The sequence below is a fragment of the Diadema antillarum genome, unplaced genomic scaffold, assembly GCF_040938485.1.
Source record: "Diadema antillarum isolate AM-2024a unplaced genomic scaffold, OU_Dant_1.0 scf00000154, whole genome shotgun sequence".
Taxonomy (NCBI): Eukaryota; Metazoa; Echinodermata; class Echinoidea; order Diadematoida; family Diadematidae; genus Diadema; species Diadema antillarum.
This window is the reverse complement of record NW_027271043.1, coordinates 257,545-278,369: the sequence shown is the minus strand read 5'-3', so window position 1 is coordinate 278,369 and position 20,825 is coordinate 257,545. Positions and strand designations below refer to the sequence as shown.

General features: G+C 40.8%; 1 protein-coding gene across 1 annotated transcript in view; it reads left to right on the top strand.

The window, feature by feature from the left end:
• LOC139722007 (uncharacterized) overlaps window positions 1-20,825 on the top strand; it is an 84,420-nt gene that overhangs the window by 40,285 nt on the left and 23,310 nt on the right. Inside the window, exons 3-12 of the mRNA XM_071633335.1 lie at window positions 5,925-6,074; window positions 7,420-7,637; window positions 9,336-9,440; window positions 10,321-10,515; window positions 11,155-11,274; window positions 13,570-13,695; window positions 14,910-15,026; window positions 16,022-16,069; window positions 17,357-17,850; window positions 18,527-18,570. Coding sequence (XP_071489436.1) covers window positions 5,925-6,074; window positions 7,420-7,637; window positions 9,336-9,440; window positions 10,321-10,515; window positions 11,155-11,274; window positions 13,570-13,695; window positions 14,910-15,026; window positions 16,022-16,069; window positions 17,357-17,850; window positions 18,527-18,570 — 1,617 coding nt within the window. The remainder of the gene's footprint in view (window positions 1-5,924; window positions 6,075-7,419; window positions 7,638-9,335; window positions 9,441-10,320; window positions 10,516-11,154; window positions 11,275-13,569; window positions 13,696-14,909; window positions 15,027-16,021; window positions 16,070-17,356; window positions 17,851-18,526; window positions 18,571-20,825) is intronic.

Genomic DNA, 20,825 nt, shown 5'->3' with positions numbered 1-20,825 from the left:
GAGTGGGTGAGCTTTAATTGACAAATGAATACAGAGTGTGCTCCGCAGAGTATGACTATTGGCAGGAGGACAAATTACATAGAAAAAGAGGGGGAAAAAATCCATGTACATATGTAGAGGGAGAGAGAGAGAAAGAGAAAGAAAGGAAGAGAGAGAGAGAGAGAGAGACAAAGAGTAGGGAAAAACCCCTAAGCACCCACCCCTTCATGCAGTGTCAATACTGAACCTTTTTCTACTACACACATTCTAAAGCTTGGTTCGACAGTGCCTTCACGTGTTTCATTTATAGCATAGCCTGCAATATATTGTACATTGTGAAAGGGGAAGTGCTGCATGCAGATTGTCGAAATTGCTGCATTTCTTATGAAAACAGGATTGGCAGTATTATGCAGAAAGATTGCTCTTTGAAATGAGATATTGGCATTGCCATGTTTCTTTTCCTCTGATGGCATGAAAGTTATATATAACTGGTGCAATTAGCCATGGCAGTAATATATGAATATATATGTTTATTACTGTCATGGCTAATTGCACCATTTTCTTTTTATTAATCCATTTGGGTACTCAGTTATGTCGTACTATGGTGTGATTAATTCTTTTTTTTTTGGGGGGGGGGGGGGGGGCAAAGTAATACAAGCTATGCTTTTGATATATGCTCCCCCACTTTGGTTCTTATGGCTGTTTTGTTACCTCCGCCAAGGGAGGAGGTTATATTTTCGTTACCGTTGGTTTGTTCGTTCGTTTGTCTGTGCGCAAAATAACTCAAAAATTAGACAAAGGATTGGGATGAAACTTGCAGGAAAGGTTGAGAATGACACGAGTAACAAACGATTAACTTTTGGTAGTGATCCGAGAATTTTTGGGAAATTTATGAAGGATTTTTGATATTTTGGCAGGGAGGGTCAGTGAACTTGGGAGTTCAGGCTGCGCGTATTTGAGGTTTGCATGCGCGTACTAAAGTGCGTGCTCTAGTTTCTGCTGGGGTGAGGCGCGCTGTGCAGCTGAGGGTTTATGACGTAACAAAGGCTTCTATGTTGGGAAATCGGCGACTTACACAGCATGGGTGGAAATATCTCTATGGAAGAACAAGATCAGTGGTGAAAATGATTTGCATGCTTGGCGGAGGTCTGCGCTCTCAGAGTGCTTTTCTAGTATTACCATTGGTGCAAAAGTGTATAATTAGAGTATATGTTTTAATTACTTTTGTTTGTCAAAAGAAAAGACAAAATGCTATTGCATAGTGATAGTCATTGTAACTCAGTTATGCTTGTTTTTGTGTTTTTGTGAATACAGTGTGGATATAAATTCAGTTCATATCAAGTCCAACCCAAATAGCAATTAAGCTACCCAAATTTATTTGAAACTATTAATACAGAACTTATATTGCAAGAAGCTTCTTCTTCATACCACACCTTCTTCCTCTTGTAGGTGTGTATATAATTGTCCCCGCCGAACGAGTTCGAGCAGGGGACTATGAAACGGGCTCCGTACGTGTGTGTGTCCGTGTGTCCGTCCGTCCGTCCGTGTGTCCGTGCTAACGAGAGTATGCTTGTGTGGCTAGGAGAACAATAGTGCACAATAGATGGCCTTTATTCCGTCAGGCTTGTGTGGCTAAAATTTTTGCTCGTGTGTCTATTTAAACAAAAGGGAGAACAAAGGGGTAGACACACAAGTATATCACCGTGAGGTCGTCCGTCCGTGTGTCCGTCCGTGTGTCCGTGTTTGCGTCCGTGTGTGATCAAAATCTTCAATTTGCTACTTCTCTGTCATTTATGAGCCAATTTTGATTCTGTTTGCTTTATATGATAGCACTACATGGGAGCTTTGAAACTTCTACATAGAATTTCAGTCGTGACCTTTGACCTTGACCTTTGACCTATATTGTACATTTTGCTACAAAATGCTACTCCTTCGCCATTTCTAACCCGATTTCGATTCCGATTGCTTTATATGATGGCACTAGGTGAGGGCTTCAAAACTTCTACACAGAATTTTGACCTTTGACTTCTTTGACCTTTGACCTTGATTTTTGACCTATATTGTACATTTTGCTACAAAATGCTACTCCTTCGCCATTTCTAACCCGATTTCGATTCCGTTTGCTTTATGTGATGGCACTAGGTGAGGGCTTCAAAATTTGTACACAGAATTTTGACCTTTGCCTTCTTTGACCTTTGACCTTGATTTTTGACCTATATTGTACATTTTGCTACAAAATGCTACTCCTTCACCATTTCTAACCCGATTTTGATTCCGTTTGCTTTATGTGATGGCACTAGGTGAGGGCTTCAAAACTTCTACACAGAATTTTGACCTTTGCCTTCTTTGACCTTTGACCTTGATTTTTGACCTATATTGTACATTTTGCTACAAAATGCTACTCCCTCGCCATTTCTAACCCGATTTCGATTCCGTTTGCTTTATGTGATGGCACTAGGTGAGGGCTTCAAAACTTCTACACAGAATTTTGACCTTTGCCTTCTTTGACCTTTGACCTTGATTTTTGACCTGTATTGTATATTGGCTACAAAATGCTACTCCTTCGCCATTTCTAACCCGATTTCGATTCCGTTTGCTTTATGTGATGGCACTAGGTGAGGGCTTCAACACTTTACACAGAATTTTGACCTTTGCCTTCTTTGACCTTTGACCTTGATTTTTGACCTGTATTGTACATTGGCTATAAAATGCTACTCCTTCGCCATTTCTAACCCGATTTTGATTCCGTTTGCTTTATGTGATGGCACTAGGTGAGGGCTTCAAAACTTTTACACAGAATTTTGACCTTTGACATCTTTGACCTTTGACCTTGATTTTTTACCTATATTGCACATTTTGCTACAAAATGCTACTTCCGGCGGGGACATATATTACGCACCGCGTAATTTCTACTTTTCCTTGTTTTTTTTTTCATTGTGGTTATTTTTAAATTCTCTAGATGGCCAGCAAGCTTTCTGATGATACATCTATAGCTCTCTGCACTTCATATCCCAAAACCCTCCACCAAAAAGGAGGAATGTGATCTTATGATAAACACAGTTTTGACAAAATTGGTCTAAAGTTTTGATGCAGCCAACCATACAGGAGATAAAGCTCATAGGCACAATGGCCCGAGTTCACAAGTATGGAAGCAGGAGCCCGTCAAAAACATGGATATACGTCGCGTAGCAATTCGAATTACTACGCGACGTAAATAATTACGTCGCGTCGTAATTCAAATTACTACACGACGTAATTATTTATGTCGCGTAGTAATTCGAATTGCTACTGCTCAACGACTAAACGTCACGACATTAAATGAATTAGTGTCATATTGTAATTCCCAGTGCTACACAACGTAAATAATTACGTCGCGTAGTAATTTCAATTAAGACGCGACGCAAATAATTATGCTGTGCTGTAAATAATTACAATGCGACGTAATTCCGAATTACTGCTCAACGACTAATGCAGCGAATTAATGTAGCGACGTTAAATCAACCAATGGGATCGTTCGTAATAGCGTGTGAAAAACAGGTACTGAAGCGCATGCAATCCGCTCACTGCGTGCTGATGAAAACCGGAGCTGACTATACAGCAGGGTGGTGGAAGTTCCTTTCCACCTCCCTGCTATACAGCGAGCCATATGCCATTTCGTTGACAGTACAATCCTATGAGATGTTTATAACCTAAATTATTGGGCCTACATTGCATCAGAAATATATGTATTCAAGGTATACCAGCTAACCAAGTACTCTGTACTGACAAACATGCTGTAGGAAATGAGTGTTTAGCCCTTTGGCAGGTGCACCGTGATGCATCACTGAGCAAATAATGAACGATTTCATTGGTTGATTTAACGTCGCTACGTTTATTCGCTGCGTTAGTCATTGAGCAGTAATTCGGAATTACGTCGCGTTGTAATTATTTACAACACTACGTAATTATTTGCGTCGCGTCGTAATTGGAATTACTACGCGACGTAATTATTTACGTTGCATAGCATTAGGAATTACAACATGACACTAATTCATTTAATGTTGTGACGTTAAGTCGTTGAGCAGTAATTCGGAATTACGTCACGTAGTAATTCGAATTACGACACGTAGTAATTCGAATAACGACGCGACGTAATTATTTACGTCGCGTAGCAATTCGAATTACTACACGACGTATATCCGTGTTTTTGACGGGCTCCTGCTTCCATACACAAGGGTGTTGAACTCAAATCCGCAGTTTAAATTGAGTTTATTTACTGTAAAACCAAATGCAAAATGGGTTTATCTTTAATATACCCCTATACCACAGAGAATATTTCTCAAAGTTTGTTGCTTCTAGCCACCCACCAAAGCGTATTGGATCGCAGTCTGATGAATCCGACTTGTGTTGGTCGACTATCAGGTCATTGTCAGACATGTCGCGCGTGATCCTCATCGCACGATCTTGCCTCATCGGATCACCGCCTGACATGTGTGACACTGACCTGATAGTCGACCAACACATGTCGGATTCATTGGACTGCGATCCGATACACTTCAGTGGGTGGCCGGAAGAGATAAACTAATTTGCCTCCGATGAGCAACCAATGAGAGAATGGGGGTATAACACACGCACATACGCCAGTATGCATGCATTGTAGTACATCTGTCGCCGGCATACATAACGTCACGTGTCACACGCATTTACACAATAGAAATTTGTGTAATTCATAGATCAGATTTGAACTGCCTTGCTGTGTTCTGGCCAGTAGCAACGTCCTTATTAACTGTACATTATTAACTGTAAAGTTTAGACTTTTCAAATAGTAGGCACCCTATATATTCATATCATCCAATGCCAAAAATTGTTTTCACTTATTTTTTAATCCACAGGTTTTGGTCTCTTCTTGTCTCTAGATTCCTGACATAAAGTTGATAAACGAATTCAACTGTGCTTCACCATACTAGTCCACCATGTTATCTTTCTTTTTGTTTCCAGGATATAGCGATTTTTTTTTAATCTTTGGTTACATGGTAACACAGTCTATTTTATTCTGTCAGGAAGTTCTATGCATAAAAAAGAGGTTTCTTTGCATATATACACTAAAGATGCCACACTCAGTAATTTGACTGTTTGTATGATATTATCCTCAAAGTGTAAACACAGTTCTTAGAGTTTGCCCTCTTTCAAGAATACAGCAAATTAGATTGCTGTATGTGCCATTATAGCGAGTCTAATTTTTTTCCTGAATCAGGTCTTTCTGACAATTTCGCGAGTGGTTGAATTTGCCATTACTGCATGAGTACAGCAGTGGATGGATTCATGTATGTATGCATGTTGCATTCATATAGCGGGATCAGAGTTGAAATTTTGCTTGTTTAAAAATTTGCTGATAGTACTGGAGTAGCAAAATTCATGAAAATGAAGAAAAAAAATAACTGTGAAATATATAGCATACACAGTTACTCTTCTGCATCCTCAGAGGTGTGAACACAATTCCCAGATTCTTTCCTCTTTCCAATCCCTTTTTATTTTAATGCATCTCTACCTTAATGGGATGATAAGTTTGGGTTTAGATGGGGCTGTAGGTTTCCAACTATTTGTGTGTGTGTGTGTGTGTGTGTGTGTGTGTGTGGGATAATGAGGGACTTCTTTTGAAATATGAAAGAACATGTCATTCTTAGAGGAATTCACAGTTTATTTGATGAAAATTAGTCTTGAAATGACTAAGATATCCAAAAAAGTGATGGGAATAAGATGTGACAGGCCACAACTATCATTGGAATCTCTTTATCTTACCATGTTTTTGGATATCTCGGTCATTTCAAACCAATTTTCATCAAATAAACTTTAAACTCCCCTAGAATTGTATGCTCTTTGCCATTTCATAGAGTGGTTTCTAAATGCCTCAGAAGATGTTAAAAGCTGAATTCTCACCTCAACCGATACTATACCATCCCTTTAAGGATGTTTTCTGGACAAGGTCCTCCGTGGAGACCCCCAGGGCATGACGTTCTTGATTGACCACCTGGAGGCTGAGCACCCGGACCTGTACAAGGAGGTGACCGGTCAAGAGGCTAAGATGTCCATCAAGCGGGCAAAGACCATTATTGACCGTAGGTCCACTTAGCAAGTGCAGAGCATCACTGATCCATATTTATTAAGAAAGTGTGAAGGAATGTTGTCAACATGGGGTGGAATACAGCACAGAGTTATCCTTATCATTTTTAAGTTACTTACAGAAGAGAAAGGATCCGATCCAAACTGGATGAATGTTCATAGGCTAGTTAAAGGGAAATGAATTATCAAAACCCAAATACATCGTAGATGTATGTGGATTGAGTGAATGCAGCAATTTTGGAAGAATACACTAGTGAAGTTTGTGGGAAATCAGACAGACCTTTGAAAAGTTATGAATTTTAAACTTTTTGTGCTGCTGTCGCTGGATAAAAAGACTACAACACTTCATTATATGTCATGGCAGGACAACTACGTAAAGAAAATATGTAGAAAATTCCTCAAAATTCTCTGTTTTATACATCCCTTTCACTTGTTAGTAGCATATGTTGATGATAATATTATTCCCCATACCTTCTGATAGAGGTAAGCCAAGTGGTCATTCATATTGCTAGAAAAGTGAGAATGTGTTGAGTATTCTTTAATATGTACATTCTTTACATAATTGTCCATGTATGACATCACGATTTGTTGTAGTCTTCTTATCCAGTGAAGGCTGTACCAAAACTTTCGAAATTCATAACTTCTGAATGGATTGTTCATTCTTCTTCAACTTCACTGATGTGTTCTACAATATTATGCATTCATGCAATCCACATATACACATGTATATTATATGGATCGCAATCTCCTTTAAAGAGTTTTACCTCCCAAACCAATGTTCAAAGTATTGTCTTGTTTCAAGGTTTGTTTTCAAGAGAAAGCAAAATGATTATGCAGCAAGGTGCTTTCTAACTTGTTATTTGAGATACCATCTCCCCTACAAGATGTGCTGCAAGAAAAACTTATATTCTCTCCATCAAGTATTGTTTGTGCAATTACAGAGACCTGCACATGTAGCAATGCAGACTTCTAGAGGAAAAGGATTGAATCATCATACATAGGCAACATTCTGATGTACTTTATATGTGCAAAAACCAAGAGGAGAATAGTGAGTTGAAGATCTGGTATAATCAGTTCAGATGATCTTTGCATGATGTTTTGACTGATGTCACTCTCTGCTGAAAATATGTAAAACTTTGAAATACTTCAGCTTTTCATATTTCAAATCCAAATTAAAAGAAACTTCCACCATTTTCTTTGTAGAATATTTGAATCAACTTGAACATGGCGTGAAAATGTTATGAGATCTACCAAGGGTTTAAGGGTTTTTGAATTCGTGACTTCTCGTTTTGGTCATGCGTTGTGCAGTAAAAATTGACAATCATGTGTATTGTCACACAGGCTCGAAAACCAGCCAGCTCCCCGGCCCGCTGGCGGCCAACCTTCTCAATTACATGACGGAGACCATCCAGAGGGGCACTGACCTGGAGGAGGCCCTGAAGAAGAAGACCGAGGACTTGGTAAAGCAGGATCATGACATGAGGAATCTGTTATCACAGCTGAGGCAGCTCAAAAGGGACAAGAATGACCTTATCAAGGACAGGAAGGAGCGAGACAAGGTGAGAAATAGGGTTGTATATGATTGTGAGTTTCTGATACCTTTTTCACACTTTACCTGGCAAATTTCATCCTGCAAGGCACCATGAGTAAACTCTCGAGCAAACTGTTACTTGACTTTTCAGAAATCTTGCCCTCAAACTGTCTCTGGTGAACTCACAGATATCCCTGTGCCACAAGTTCCCGGGTAGCCTTGTAAGCAAGAATGGCATCGGCAGGTAAACTCCTGGGTAAATTACCAGGTGACTTTTCAGAAATCCCACCTTTAAACCATCCCTGGTAAACTTTTGGGGTGTCCCCGTGAATTCCTGGATGACGCTGCAGCATGAAAAGCATCTGGGGTAAACTCTCGGGGGAGAAGCGAAGGTCAGTATACAAGCAGCATCTTGCAGGCTGTTTTCACAAATATACACTGTAACGTGTACTTGCACCCCAGAAGAGTGGGGCACCAGAAATTGAAGCGGGAGCTCATTAGCTGGTATGGAATTAAGTTTTTCTTGTTTGTTCATGTTTGAGTCCCCATTAAATCTCACAGGTGATCACCCAAGTGAGTAGTGTGAAAGGGGTGTCAATATGAGGACTTCTAAGGTGGAATAGGAGTAACTAGCATTGATGCCAGTAATTCTTTACTTTGTCAAGAAACACTCCACCTTTGGTATGTTCTATTCTTTTTATTGTTTATATTCTGATGAATGCAGCAGAATCACTATTAGCATAGTAACAGAGGACATATGTGACCTGCTACAACAAAAGTATCCTAAAGTCGCTGACGGTCGAGCCGAGAAAATCGAGATTGAAGTCAGATCATCAAAATCCGTCAAAACGTTTGCATTTCTGTTTTTGACATAAATTTGTAGTCTAATGTGTCTTCTATCATCTGCCGAAATTTCGAAGCTAAATGATCAACGCAAAGGCAAGAAAAAAAACAAACGTTTTTCTGGGCCATGATTTTCTGACTTTCAACGGAACAGAAACGTGTCCGAACATTTGGATTTAGCGGCGCAGCTAGACCCCGCCCCTAGCAGCGAGGGAGTGATCTCAGTGGCATCCTGGTTACTGATTGGTCGTGCGTAGATCGCTGGCTCTAAGCTTGAATGAACATGGGGGAGGTCGCTAGGAGCGTACCTTCTTTAGTCAAGCTGTGAAAACTGTCTTGCTTCCCCTTGATCATGATAGTGTCGGAAGGAAAACTTTGAAGGCGGTTTTCTCGAAACGTTGATTTCCTAAACCACTTGACATGTGCTAATAAAATCATCCATATCTCCGCAACCGAGTACTTTTATGAGTCATGTTATATGACATTGAAGGGGACGAGTAAGGGAATAATGTCATGTCATTTTCAGAAAATTGTCCTCCCCTGACTTTTGGATCCTTTTGTTGCAGCGGGTCACATATGAAGGATTTATGGTACAGTTGTATTTATGGTACAGTGTATTACAAGTTCAATATATTTAAGTAAGTTTTGTAGATGTTAAACTAGAGTGTTGAGTGATCGAGAATCAAAACAGGATCTGAACATATGTTTTAGTTTTGATACAACAGCTGCTGTTTTCAAAGCATAGGATAAGACAATGATCACATGCATGAATATGTATTTACAAGTGCATTATGTATATACACATAAAGAGATATACTTGTGTCCATTGAGAATATATCACTTGCTGTGTTGAAGTCAAGCCTCTGTTGGTTTCTTTGAACAGCTGAAGGGTGATATGGAGCGGCTGCGATTGATGCTGCAGGATTCTCAGGACCGGGTGATTCGGTATCAAAAGGAGGCGGAGGTGGCCAAGCATCACGCCAGACTGGTGAGTGACAAATCATCCATTTTCACACACACACACACACACACTCCCTGCACTGACCCAGTGTGTTTGTGGAGGTGTATGAAGAATGAGGAAGAAGGGGAGGGGTGGAGTCGGAGGGGGAGGGGGAGGGGGAGGGGATCAGAGGGGAGGGAATGGATAAGGAGAAGAAGTAGCAGGAAGAGGATGAGATCGATGCAGAAAGGAGAGGAGCAAGAATTTTTAACGTGAAGAAAAAGAAGAATTGAAAAGAGAGAAGAAAGAGCAGAGCTAGGGTTGTTAGAAAATGATTTTAAGAAGTTGGACCAACCTGTGAGATATTTGTTAAAATGCAAGGGAACACATTTCAACTGCAGTTGGATAAATCAGATATAGTCTTCAGCACTTTGTATTTTCTCTTCCACAGATTTTTTCCCTTGTGGGTAAAACTTTATGAATTGGATGGAGACCAAAACCATATAAGCACAACTATAAGAGATCACTTACTCATATTTCCTTTTTTTCTGTCTTATTTCCCATGTCTTCTCCTTCCTTCTTCCCCTCTTTGGTCCTATTCTATTCATCCATCCTTCCATCTCCATCATCTCACTCCTTGCCTCTCTCGTCCTCCACCTCTGTCTTCTTCCTCCTCATTCTTCCTGTTCTTGTTTCATCCCCACCTGGTCTTTCTTAATTCCTCCTCCTCCTCCTCCTTCTCCTCCTTCTCCTTGTTTCTCGATTTTCTCCTTAATCTGTATTCACTTCCTCCTTTCTCTTATCATTCATCTCTACCTTCTTCTGCTCTTTCTCCTTCCTCCTTCCTTCTGTTTATCTTCCATCTTCACCCACCTTCTTCATCTTCCCTCATCTTCTTCCAACTAACCTCATCCTCATCCTCCATCAGGCCACCTTCAAGAACTTTCACTTGGAGTGCCAGCTCAAGGAGTCTCAGAGCAAGTTTGCCCAGGAGCGGCGGCAGACCAAACACCTTCAGCAGTCGGTAAAGAAGAGGGAGGTTTGGATGAAGGAGCACAAGGCCACCTTCTTCTCGGACCGGCAGAAGGTGGAGGAGCTCCAGACGGAGCTAGAGAAAATCGATGTAAGTTTTAAAGGACAAATTCATCCAAATGGTTCCAGGACAATTACCCCCTTGACAATTACCCTAGCCCCTTCCCCTGACCCTAACCCTAATCCTAATCCTAATCCAGAACCTAATCCTAACACTAACCAAAATACTTACCCGAAACCCACCTAACCCTAGCCCTAATCTTTATTCTAACCCTTTTACCAACTGGTATTTAGCAGGGGTAATTGCCCTTGGGGGTTATTTTCCTAATATGCATCCAAATATATGTGTTGAATGAGTGAATGCAGCGCAATATTAGTAAACATAAGTAAAAGAATCTGCAATCTGCAAATAATTTATTCTTGCATAGAAGATCAGTGGATATCTGCAGTGGCCCAACTTGTGGTTCATAATGTAATTGATTATAAAACGTTACATAGCAATCACAATCAGATATGTCCTCAGATTGCAGTACTATCAGCTTACCTTTTTGGCAAAATTTGATTCTTCTTGAACCCCAGAACCTGTGATTTTTATTTTTTGTTTAATTATATATAAACCCATAATGTAACTCGCCACACTAGGTCTGCGCACTCAGGTGCCCGAAGTCATGCCCCAGGCATTGTTTAGGCATGCAAACAGTTGTTTGTGTGTTGTTTTTTCCCCCAACAGAACATCCGCGACTCGGGGTCGGGTCTTTCTGACAGGATCAAGAACCAGCTCAACGAGGCACACCTCATGAATGAGAGCTTGAGCATGAGGCTCCACAGTTCTCAGGAGAAAGTTGAACAGGTTAGTTACTCCTATATAACCCTTTCCTCCTGTGCTCCCACCCCTCTCCTCCTGTGCACCCACCCCTCTCCTGTACCCCACCCCTCTCCTCCTGTGCCCCACCCCTCTCATCCTGTGCCCCCACCCCTCTCCTCCTGTACCCCACCCCTCTCCTCCTGTGCCCCACCCCTCTCCTCCTGTGCCCCACCCCTCTCCTCCTGTGCCCCACCCCTCTCCTTCTGTGCCCTACCCTTCTCCTCCTGTGCCCCACCCCTCTCCTCCTGTGCCGCACCCCTCTCCTGTGCCCCACCCCTCTCTTCCTGTGCCCCACCCCTCTCCTCCTGTGCCCCCACCCTCTCCTCTTGTGCCCCCAACCCTCTCTTCCTGTGCCCCCACCCCTCTTCTCGTGTGCCCCCACCCCTCTCCTGTGCCCCACCCCTCTCCTTCTGTGCCCCACCCCTCTCCTTCTGTGCCCCACCCTCTCCTCATGTGCCCCACCCCTCTCCTCCTGTGTGCCACTCCTCTCCTCCTGTGCCCCACCCCTCTCCTCCTGTGCCCCCACCCCTCTTCTCGTGTGCCCCCACCCCTCTCCTCCTGTGCCCCCACCCCTCTCTTCCTGTGCCCCACCCCTCTCCTCCTGTGTCCCCACCCCTCTCCTCCTGTGCCCCACCCCTCTCCTCCTGTGCCCCACCCCTCTCCTCCTGTGCCCCACCCCTCTCCTTCTGTGCCCCCAACCCTCTCCTCCTGTGCCCCCACCCCTCTTCTCGTGTGCCCCCACCCCTCTCCTCCTGTGCCCCATCCCTCTCCTCCTGTGCCCCACCCCTCTCCTTCTGTGTCCCACCCCTCTCCTCCTGTGCCCCCACCCCTCTCCTCCTGCGCCTCATCTCTCTGTCTGCCTCGGAATAGTTTTTCTCTCTGACTGGCTCCATTTCAGTTCCATCTGTGTGTGGCACTGGAGTTTCAGAGATATAAGATGCAAGTGCATTTGATATTGTGTTCCAGTTGACATTGATATAAGAAATGAAGTCGACAGACAAACAAAATGGTAGAGCATCTCATTAGAATCAAACTTGAATTGAAATAACTGTAAACTTTTAGATTTCACATATCTACACTGAATAGTGATCAGGCTGTGATTTACTTATCAGCTGCATTCGCTGCAACCACACACATACCTACTAGCTTTATGTCATCTACTTACAATTTTTATGTCATCAGTTATTCGTCCACTACAACCCTCTCCCAGTAAAGGTCAGTATATGTTAGGCTGTTGCAACACAACAAAAACATCTGATGTAAAGGATACAGGTTTGTGTTCTCTATTCATGTCAAACAAAGAACAAAATATTGTGAAAATTAGTATGTAAGTCACTGAGAGACTAGTGCATCCATGACATCATCACTTCTTCTCATTTGCATAGTGCTTGCTAGTAACATTCTGTTGTGGGGTTTTTTTTTTTTGTGTGTGTGTGAAACATTCAAAACAGAGAAGTTATCCACCTTTCTTCATTTCTATGTGATCGAAGTGATGCGTGGGACTGCCATTTCTTTGCCTTAGTTCTTTTTTATCAAAGTCAAACAGTCAAAGTTGGACAATCTAACACGTTGAATCCATCAGGACCCAAATAGTCAACAACCATTCCTTGTGTTTATGGAAAATCACTGTATCATAACAGCTGTTAGCACATTTGCTTTTTATGCATCATCTACCTCACAGTTCAAAGATCACTGTCTGTATGTTTCTGAAAACATTTTGTATAACCATGTTATCAGCCATTTCTTCTTATCTCCAAAATAAATATAATTTGTATTTGACAAACATCCATCGAGAAAAATTGATGTGGCAATTTGTGCAAGCCGATGCAAAGAAATGTGAAACACACTGCTTCCTTCAGGGAGGTAGTTGACATTTTTGTAATCTCTACGTGCTTATGAGATTTGTAAATATTGTACCTTATTATGTGTGTGACTAAACTCTTAATAACATTGAGATGATTTCTCTATTTATTTTTCTGTCACTTCTTTCACTTTGTCTAGAAATACTTCTATTTATGTATGTTGAGCCCAGCATAAATTAAGTCTACAATTTGTGATGACTTACTGCCCTGTGCTATCTTGTAAAAGGAACGTTTACTGTTAAAAAAAAGGTCAAATCATGCGATACAGGTGTTTATGTGATCACAAATGGACTCGTAGCAGGTGGTAGTGACATTGCCAATTTGAAGAGTATAATTGAATTAGTGATGACACTTTGAGAAGAGTTTGTTTGTTTGTTTGCTTTCTTATTGCTTTCTTGATGGATTTGCTATCCTGCAGCAAAAGAACGAGCTTGTGCAGATCAAGAACCGACAGAAAATGATGAAAGACACCATGCAGATGAACAGGAAGCACCTTGAAATGGCCCAGCGCGAATTAGAAATTGTTAGCAGTGATCAAGCCCAGGTAAAATTGCAAACACGCCAAGGATTTCATCTATTCTGTAAGAAAGGAAAGCTTTGGATGAATGGTGAATGTTAAAGAAATAGATGAATGAATAACCAGATGGATAGATAGACAGATAGAAATACGGCTAGATAGATTTATAGACATAGACAAAGAAAAAATATTCGCTAGTATGCAGTGAGCGATAGTGAGAAACTAGCTAAAGGAAAGAAATGTGAAAGCGTAAAAGGCAACATTTAACATTTATTTTTGTGGCTGTTCTGCTATCCAATATTTGCACAAGACTGACAACATTACACTCAACTGATAATGGTCTTTGCTGTGCAATTTGTTTTATGATTTTAGCCGCTATGCTCTTATGAAGGAAATGCTTCTTAATGTCTATAGTTGGCCTTATTCTGAAAACAGTGAAATATGAGGCCCGCTCTACTTCACATTCCTTCACTTCACTTTGAAAAATGTTGTGATGGCAATCCCCACTTTTCGTCCATACACTGAAGAGGGATTGTAGGCTCTACCCCAGGAAGGGGGGGGGGGGGGGGGGGGGAGGGGGGAGGAGGAAGGGGGAGGGGGAGGGGGTGAAACTAACATATTAGGTGGTGTACAAAAGTGGGGCTACCATCACTCCCTAAAATGGTGTCTGCTATGGCTCAGAGATTAACTTCCAGTGATGGAAAACCTTGTCAACATGATAATGGTGTCACAATTTCTGGAAGTATTAAGGCAAGATCATTCTTATTTAATAGTAGCAGTAATAGTAGTAGTAGTCTTAGCAGTAGCAGCAGGAGTTAATGTATAGGAGAAGTACTGTAGTAGTAGTAGTAGTAGTAGTAGTAGTAGTAGTAGTAGTAGTAGTAGCAGAAGTAGTAGTAGTAGTAGTAGTAGTAGCAGCAGCAGTTACTGTAGCAGTAGTAGTAGTAATAGTAGCAGCAGCAGCAGTAGTAGTAGTAGAGTAGGAGGAGGAGGAGGAGAAGTAGTAGGCCTACTCAGTAGTAGTAGTAGTAGCAACAGCAGCAGTATTAGTAGTAGTTTTAGTAGTAGCAGTAGTAATATTAGTACCAGTACTTACTGCAGTAAAAGTAGTAGTAGTAGTAGTAGTAGTAGTAGTAGTAGTAGTAGTAGTTGTTGTTGTTCTTGTGGTTGATGATATTATTGTAGTAGCAGAAATGAAGATTTTGTCACTATAATAACGTGTCCAATGATCCCATTTGCAGGTCAATCACAATTTCATACAGCTGTATGAGAAGATGGCGCAGGCTGTCATTGAGCGCAATGACCTGCAGCAGAAGTTGAATAAGCTGCGCATCCAGTGCGCCGACTCATCTTTGGCAGTACGTGTCGAGTGAACCCAAACGACCCAAACCACCTCTGCAATCCCTTGAGCACACACGATCATTATCTTTGATTACATTCTTCAGGGGCGGATCCAGGAATTCCGTAAAGAGGGGGCGCGTTTACAAAATTAATGGGGGGGGGGCACAAGCACCCCTCCCCTCATTTTTTCCTTTTTATTTCTTTTGTTTCAACAAAAAATAAAGGGGGGCGTGCGCCCGGTGAGGTCCTCCCTGGATCCGCCACTGTTCTCTCAACTTTGTTCTTACTTTTACTGAACCCCTTGCGTATAGACCTACTGACCTTACAGTCAAAACTTTTACCAATTTGAACTGACAATTACATATATTTGAAATGTCTCGGTCGTGACTGTGGTGAATGGTAGTCAAAGGTTACTCAACCAGTCAAGGTCCTCGTTAGCGCTAATGATATGTATTGACATTCAGTCTTCTTAAATGCACCTCATGAATGTTTACACTATTTTAATTGAAGTATTGTATTTCAAAGGATTGGGGATTGATGATGTTAGTTTAGGAAAGAAAATTTATTTAGCATGGCTTAGTGAGATGCAGTATTATCAGTGATAAATGATTAAAATATGTCTTAGAAGCTCATAACATTAAAGGTGTGTTGTGCATAGACTATATGTCAAACAACATATATCAATGCAGAGTATGTTTGAAAGGAATTTCTCAGTTTTGCAACTGCTGTAGATAAAAAGATTTATAGATAACTGTAGATATATATATATATATATATATATATATATATATTTTAAACAAAAAGATTACTTTGTAGGTGTTACATGAATGGCTATTAAAAGATGTCAAATAGAAAAATTAAAAATAAAAAATCCACCAGATAGACATGAATATGATACACTACATTTGAGTAGGCATACATATCTAGGTGACTATAAGTATAGTTTGACAACTGTCAAGTTTTATATTCTCCTGAATTCTTTCCCATTCCATGCCATTCTATTTTCTTCCAGCAGCATTTTCAGAATGACTCAGATTCCTTGACCACAACAGGAGTTTACGTGAGTTTCGAAGGATTTCTCTCTTTCTCTTCAATTTTTGTTTCTTTCTGTATTTTTTGATGTCTTTAAATTTACCTGATTTTGGTTCTGAAGCATTATGTTCTGAGGAAGCACCTAGATATAAAGTGTGGAGACGTAACAGGTGGCGAGAATTGAGCTTTGGGTATAAGCAAAATTCAGGAATATTGCAAGTAAGACTTGAGGTGTCCTGTACAAAGAATGCTGATGCATTTACTGGGGGAAAAGCTTAATTTTGAAAAATTCAGAGTTTCTAAAGATGGGTCTCTATCTGATACATACATGTGTAAAATTGATGGCATTGTTTTTCCTTTCTCTCATACATGTGCTGGCTGTATTTGTTCTGCTTCAAAACAAAGAAGAACATGACTGATCAGTTGATTTTCTTTTTTATTTTTGTGTGTAATACATTACCAAGTTCATCTCAAAAACAGATTGTGTGCCCTGGTTATTAATTTTCACTGTGGTGGTTCCCTGTTCTAGTTGCAAAGCTATGGTATATATGTCATATATTCTTTTCTCTTCTTTTTTTTTTTGTGAATCGGAACTTCTGTGGTTAAAGTCTGTGATCACAGAGTACAAGCAATGGATGAAAAAAAACACATCATTGTTGCTACATCGTATATACATGTACATACATGTATGTGATGTTTTGTAATCAAAACAATGATTACAATATGATTGGGCCATTAAAGTATCCAATGTGCAAGAGGGAATCGCGTTCACAGCTTGTTACTTGCATGCGATTCAATACTACACCTAGGGCACATTTTGATCATCATGTATGAGTAGCACTCTCCATAGCATTTTCCATCTACCCACTACTGTATGGGGAGGGCACGTCAGGAATAAAAATCGGGTACACCGATTTTTACTATTTCTCACTTTTGATCTCAAAATACTCCAAAGCAACTCATTATCATATCAAATTGCATCAGCCAGACAATTTTTTTGTTTTGAAGAGCCTTTCGATATATTACAGGCAAATTCCAAATGGTGGAAAATGAATTTTGGAACTGTTCTGAGAACCGTGTTTTAGCTTTAAGTAGACATTGTGGAATTTTATTGGTACTTAAATATCTTAACCCGTTTACATCAATATTTTTCCAAGACTTCCTCTGCGGCGATTTTTTGTGCGACACAAAAATTTGTGGTTTTGTCTTAATATCATAAAGAATAAAGTGAATGTATGGGAGGAAAATGGCAATGTATATGTCTCAGAAATTGAGAGGAGATCAGTTTCTAACAGAGTAACAAATATCATTCTAGTCTGATGAGGGGGATGACGCTGATGATGATGGTGACAACGATGATGACGATGATGACATCCCTGGCGGCGATGATGATGCAATCAGGGCCATTGATAGTGATCACCTGAACACATCAGATGGCAGCTTGGACAAAGCGAGTGACTTTGCTGCGACATCCTCATCATCACAGCCAGCGGCCCCATCATGCGAAGGGGAGGATGCCGTATTGCCAATGCCGAGGCGCCGGGCCAGACGGCTCGACTCGCAGAGCAAGATGTCCATGATGGGGCGCAAGAAGAGCCGGGAGGACAGCTTTGAGGAGCCAGAGGCTGGTGGAGCGGTGGGTGGTGATACCGGCTCGCTGAAGTACCCGTCCAGCAGTACCACGACCGGTGACGAGGAGGACAGCTTTGGCCAAATCTTCAGTGCCTCCACAGACAACCTTGCTGGCTACGAAGGCGTGGTCAGAGATCTTGACTTGAATCGAGAGAGTATGGCGATTAGGCTATCACAGTGAGTTCCGTCCTCTCAAATTTACTGTAATAATTCATGCTGTCATCATTGAGCTAAATTGGCAATCATACACTGTCATTTTTTATCATGCCAGTACCGTTTAATTTGAAATGATCACACTTTCTTTGTCACAGAACACTGATAATATGCTTGCCCATTAACTTGTCTATAAACATTTTGGAGCATTTGCAAACTGTTGCTTTGTACTCGATATTATGACAATTCACACTTTGACTATTTTGATGTAAGAATGCATAATGCACGATTTATACATGTATGAAAATTATATAAATTATTATATGCTTGTGATTGATTAATATTGTAGATTTTTATCAAATTCTTGAGAACACACACATATAGCATGAACGTGAGAAACGAAAGTTCATACAGACAAAATATGAGTGTATGAGATCATCAAGTACGAAAAAGATGAAATCACAAAAACTTGCAGTGAATCAGGGATTCTGTTCAAGGATTTTCACCTTTTGCAAGTCGTCACTGTTTTCAAATTCAATTTTCAGGAGAAAAATGCACTTAAAAAGTAGTATTCAGTGTGTACCAGAAACAACCGTGAACTGTATCACTATAGACCACTTTTCACTCGTGTATGCGATGGCCCCATGCTATTGGTCCATGCTATTGTTCCATGCAATTGTTTTTCCTTCTTTTGTTATAGACTGGAGCATGATTTTGAATTCTACGAGGATCCATCGGTGATGTGTAAGTTCCGAAGTTATGAATTATGCATGTGGGCCGTGTCACGAGAAAAGGGCCCCTAGGGCATAAAATACCAAAATTGAGTTTTCACCACTTTGTAGAATGAATTCGGATGTGTTAAGATTTGCAAATGGTTTTCTGAAATTCCTCTCTCAAGTGCTCCAATTATGAAATTTAAAAAGACGTATCTAAATCCTGCCACTTTTTAATGCAACTACAGTTGTATGCATGTGTGCACAGCCAGTTAGTGAATCTTCTCTTGCGCATACTGGTTTGTCAAACTTCGAGCCGTTTTATGGCATTTGCGCACGACAGCGCTAAGGGCTCTTTTCTCACATCACGGCCCTCTTCCAGTTGTGTGTAGAAGAGGGCCACAGTGTAATGGTGAACTCTGAGCAAATTCTGTTTATGCCGTATATTTTGTATTAGTTCTATTTTTGCAATTTTTTTGCAAAATGGGAATTTGTTCAATATTGGAATTTGTTCAAAAAACTTACAACATGCCAAATGAATATTCATTTTGTATGATATTAATGCAGTGCACATTATCCCCAGTGTTGAAAATCACAACCTTTGCGTCTTGCAAAGGGGTAATAAGAACATACTGTACTTCTTGCTCTTTTGCGGTGGATCTTGTTCACCAGTCTATCCAGTCGTGAAATGTACGTAAAAATCATGAAATACTATGGATGCTGTAGAAATACTATGGATGCTGTAGACATTTATAGCATAACAGCATATGTGACCGTGCATCACAAAACGAACATAAAGTCGCACACACTGATTTTGCGTGAGGACTGAAAATAAGTGAAATGGGTCAACCTAGCCGATCTTGACTTTTTCATATTTCCTGAAAGAACAAGTCTTCTTTTACATTATGCTAAAATTTGGGGTCATAAAATGGGCGGGAAAGTGTGTTTTGTAGCAGTTTATCTCGAACATTTTTGGTAGAATAGTGTGATTAGGTGTGTCTTGTCACAAATGTACACACTAGTAGTTATGTACATATGTATGATGTACTGTATGCATGGCTGTTTTAATGTGTATGTACACAGGTTGACCAGATTCATGGAGAACATTCTACATGGTATAGATATAGTACATACAGGCTGACCAGATCAGTGGAGAATTTTCTAGGTGGTATATAATGTGGCTATGCAGTACATGCATGTAGCAGGAAATACATTATAGCTCACTCAATCTAGAATGATTTCACCCATTCCAGAATGTTCTGGGAAGTGCTTAAATGTTTGGCTGAGTGAGGCACTGTCCCTGTAGCCCAATGTGATTGGTAGTTATTCTTGGTAATGATGTTTTGTACATAGTTAGGCAGTGAGTCATCCAGGTTTCCTGGAACTTGGACTGGCTAGTAGGTTGGAGAGAGTTATAGAATGTGCTAGAAGGGGGTGAATGGATAGTATATAAGCCAGAGAAATTCTGCAGTAGGCAGAGTACCCAACACCTCTGCTCTGAGAGTTACGTCACTTCTGGCTCTGAAGCGACTTGTTATAGTCAGTCCTGTGTTACCTGCTGACCTGTTATGTTTGTGGAGATAAGGCCTGGGAGACATTTTGCCTGCAGAGAATGAATTTGCCTACATTGGAGATAGACTCCATATTTTTCTGTCAGTGGACATTGCTACGGCAAAGCTGTGATGGGCTGGATTCTTAGCTGAACATTATAAAGTGAATCATCATTCAACGCATCAACTGGACGTGGTCGTCATAACGATTGGACTCTGCACGTTTCGCCGTGAACATATATCGTGGATTTTTCCCCGGATTTATACCGTGGACTATCGTAACCTGCGCCTCTGGAGTTACGTCGGAGGAATCATTCATCGGTGCGTCAAGGAGCATTCGTCTGTGCATCGAACATCGTATCTGGACACTTTCAAAGGATTACTTAATACGTGTAAGTGATTCCACTACCGATTTATAACTGTTTCTATTGATCATTGTTGTACTGATGTGACGCCGATTACCAGTCTGTACCAACAATATCACTGTTAATAAACCGCCTGAACATCAGTTGATTGTTTCTTTTGTGCGATCATTCTCAGAGTGATTTTGGTCGTAACAAAATTGGGGGCTTGTGTCCGAGAATTGAATATAAAGCCAAAACTTAGAATTTGGAACGTTCCGGAATCCAGAATATTGGTACAGACATAATACCAGTTGAGTTGATTGTTCAATTGTATATTGTGTGTTACACATTGTCACAATGTCAATCAGTACAATGGATGTTCAGGCATTTGT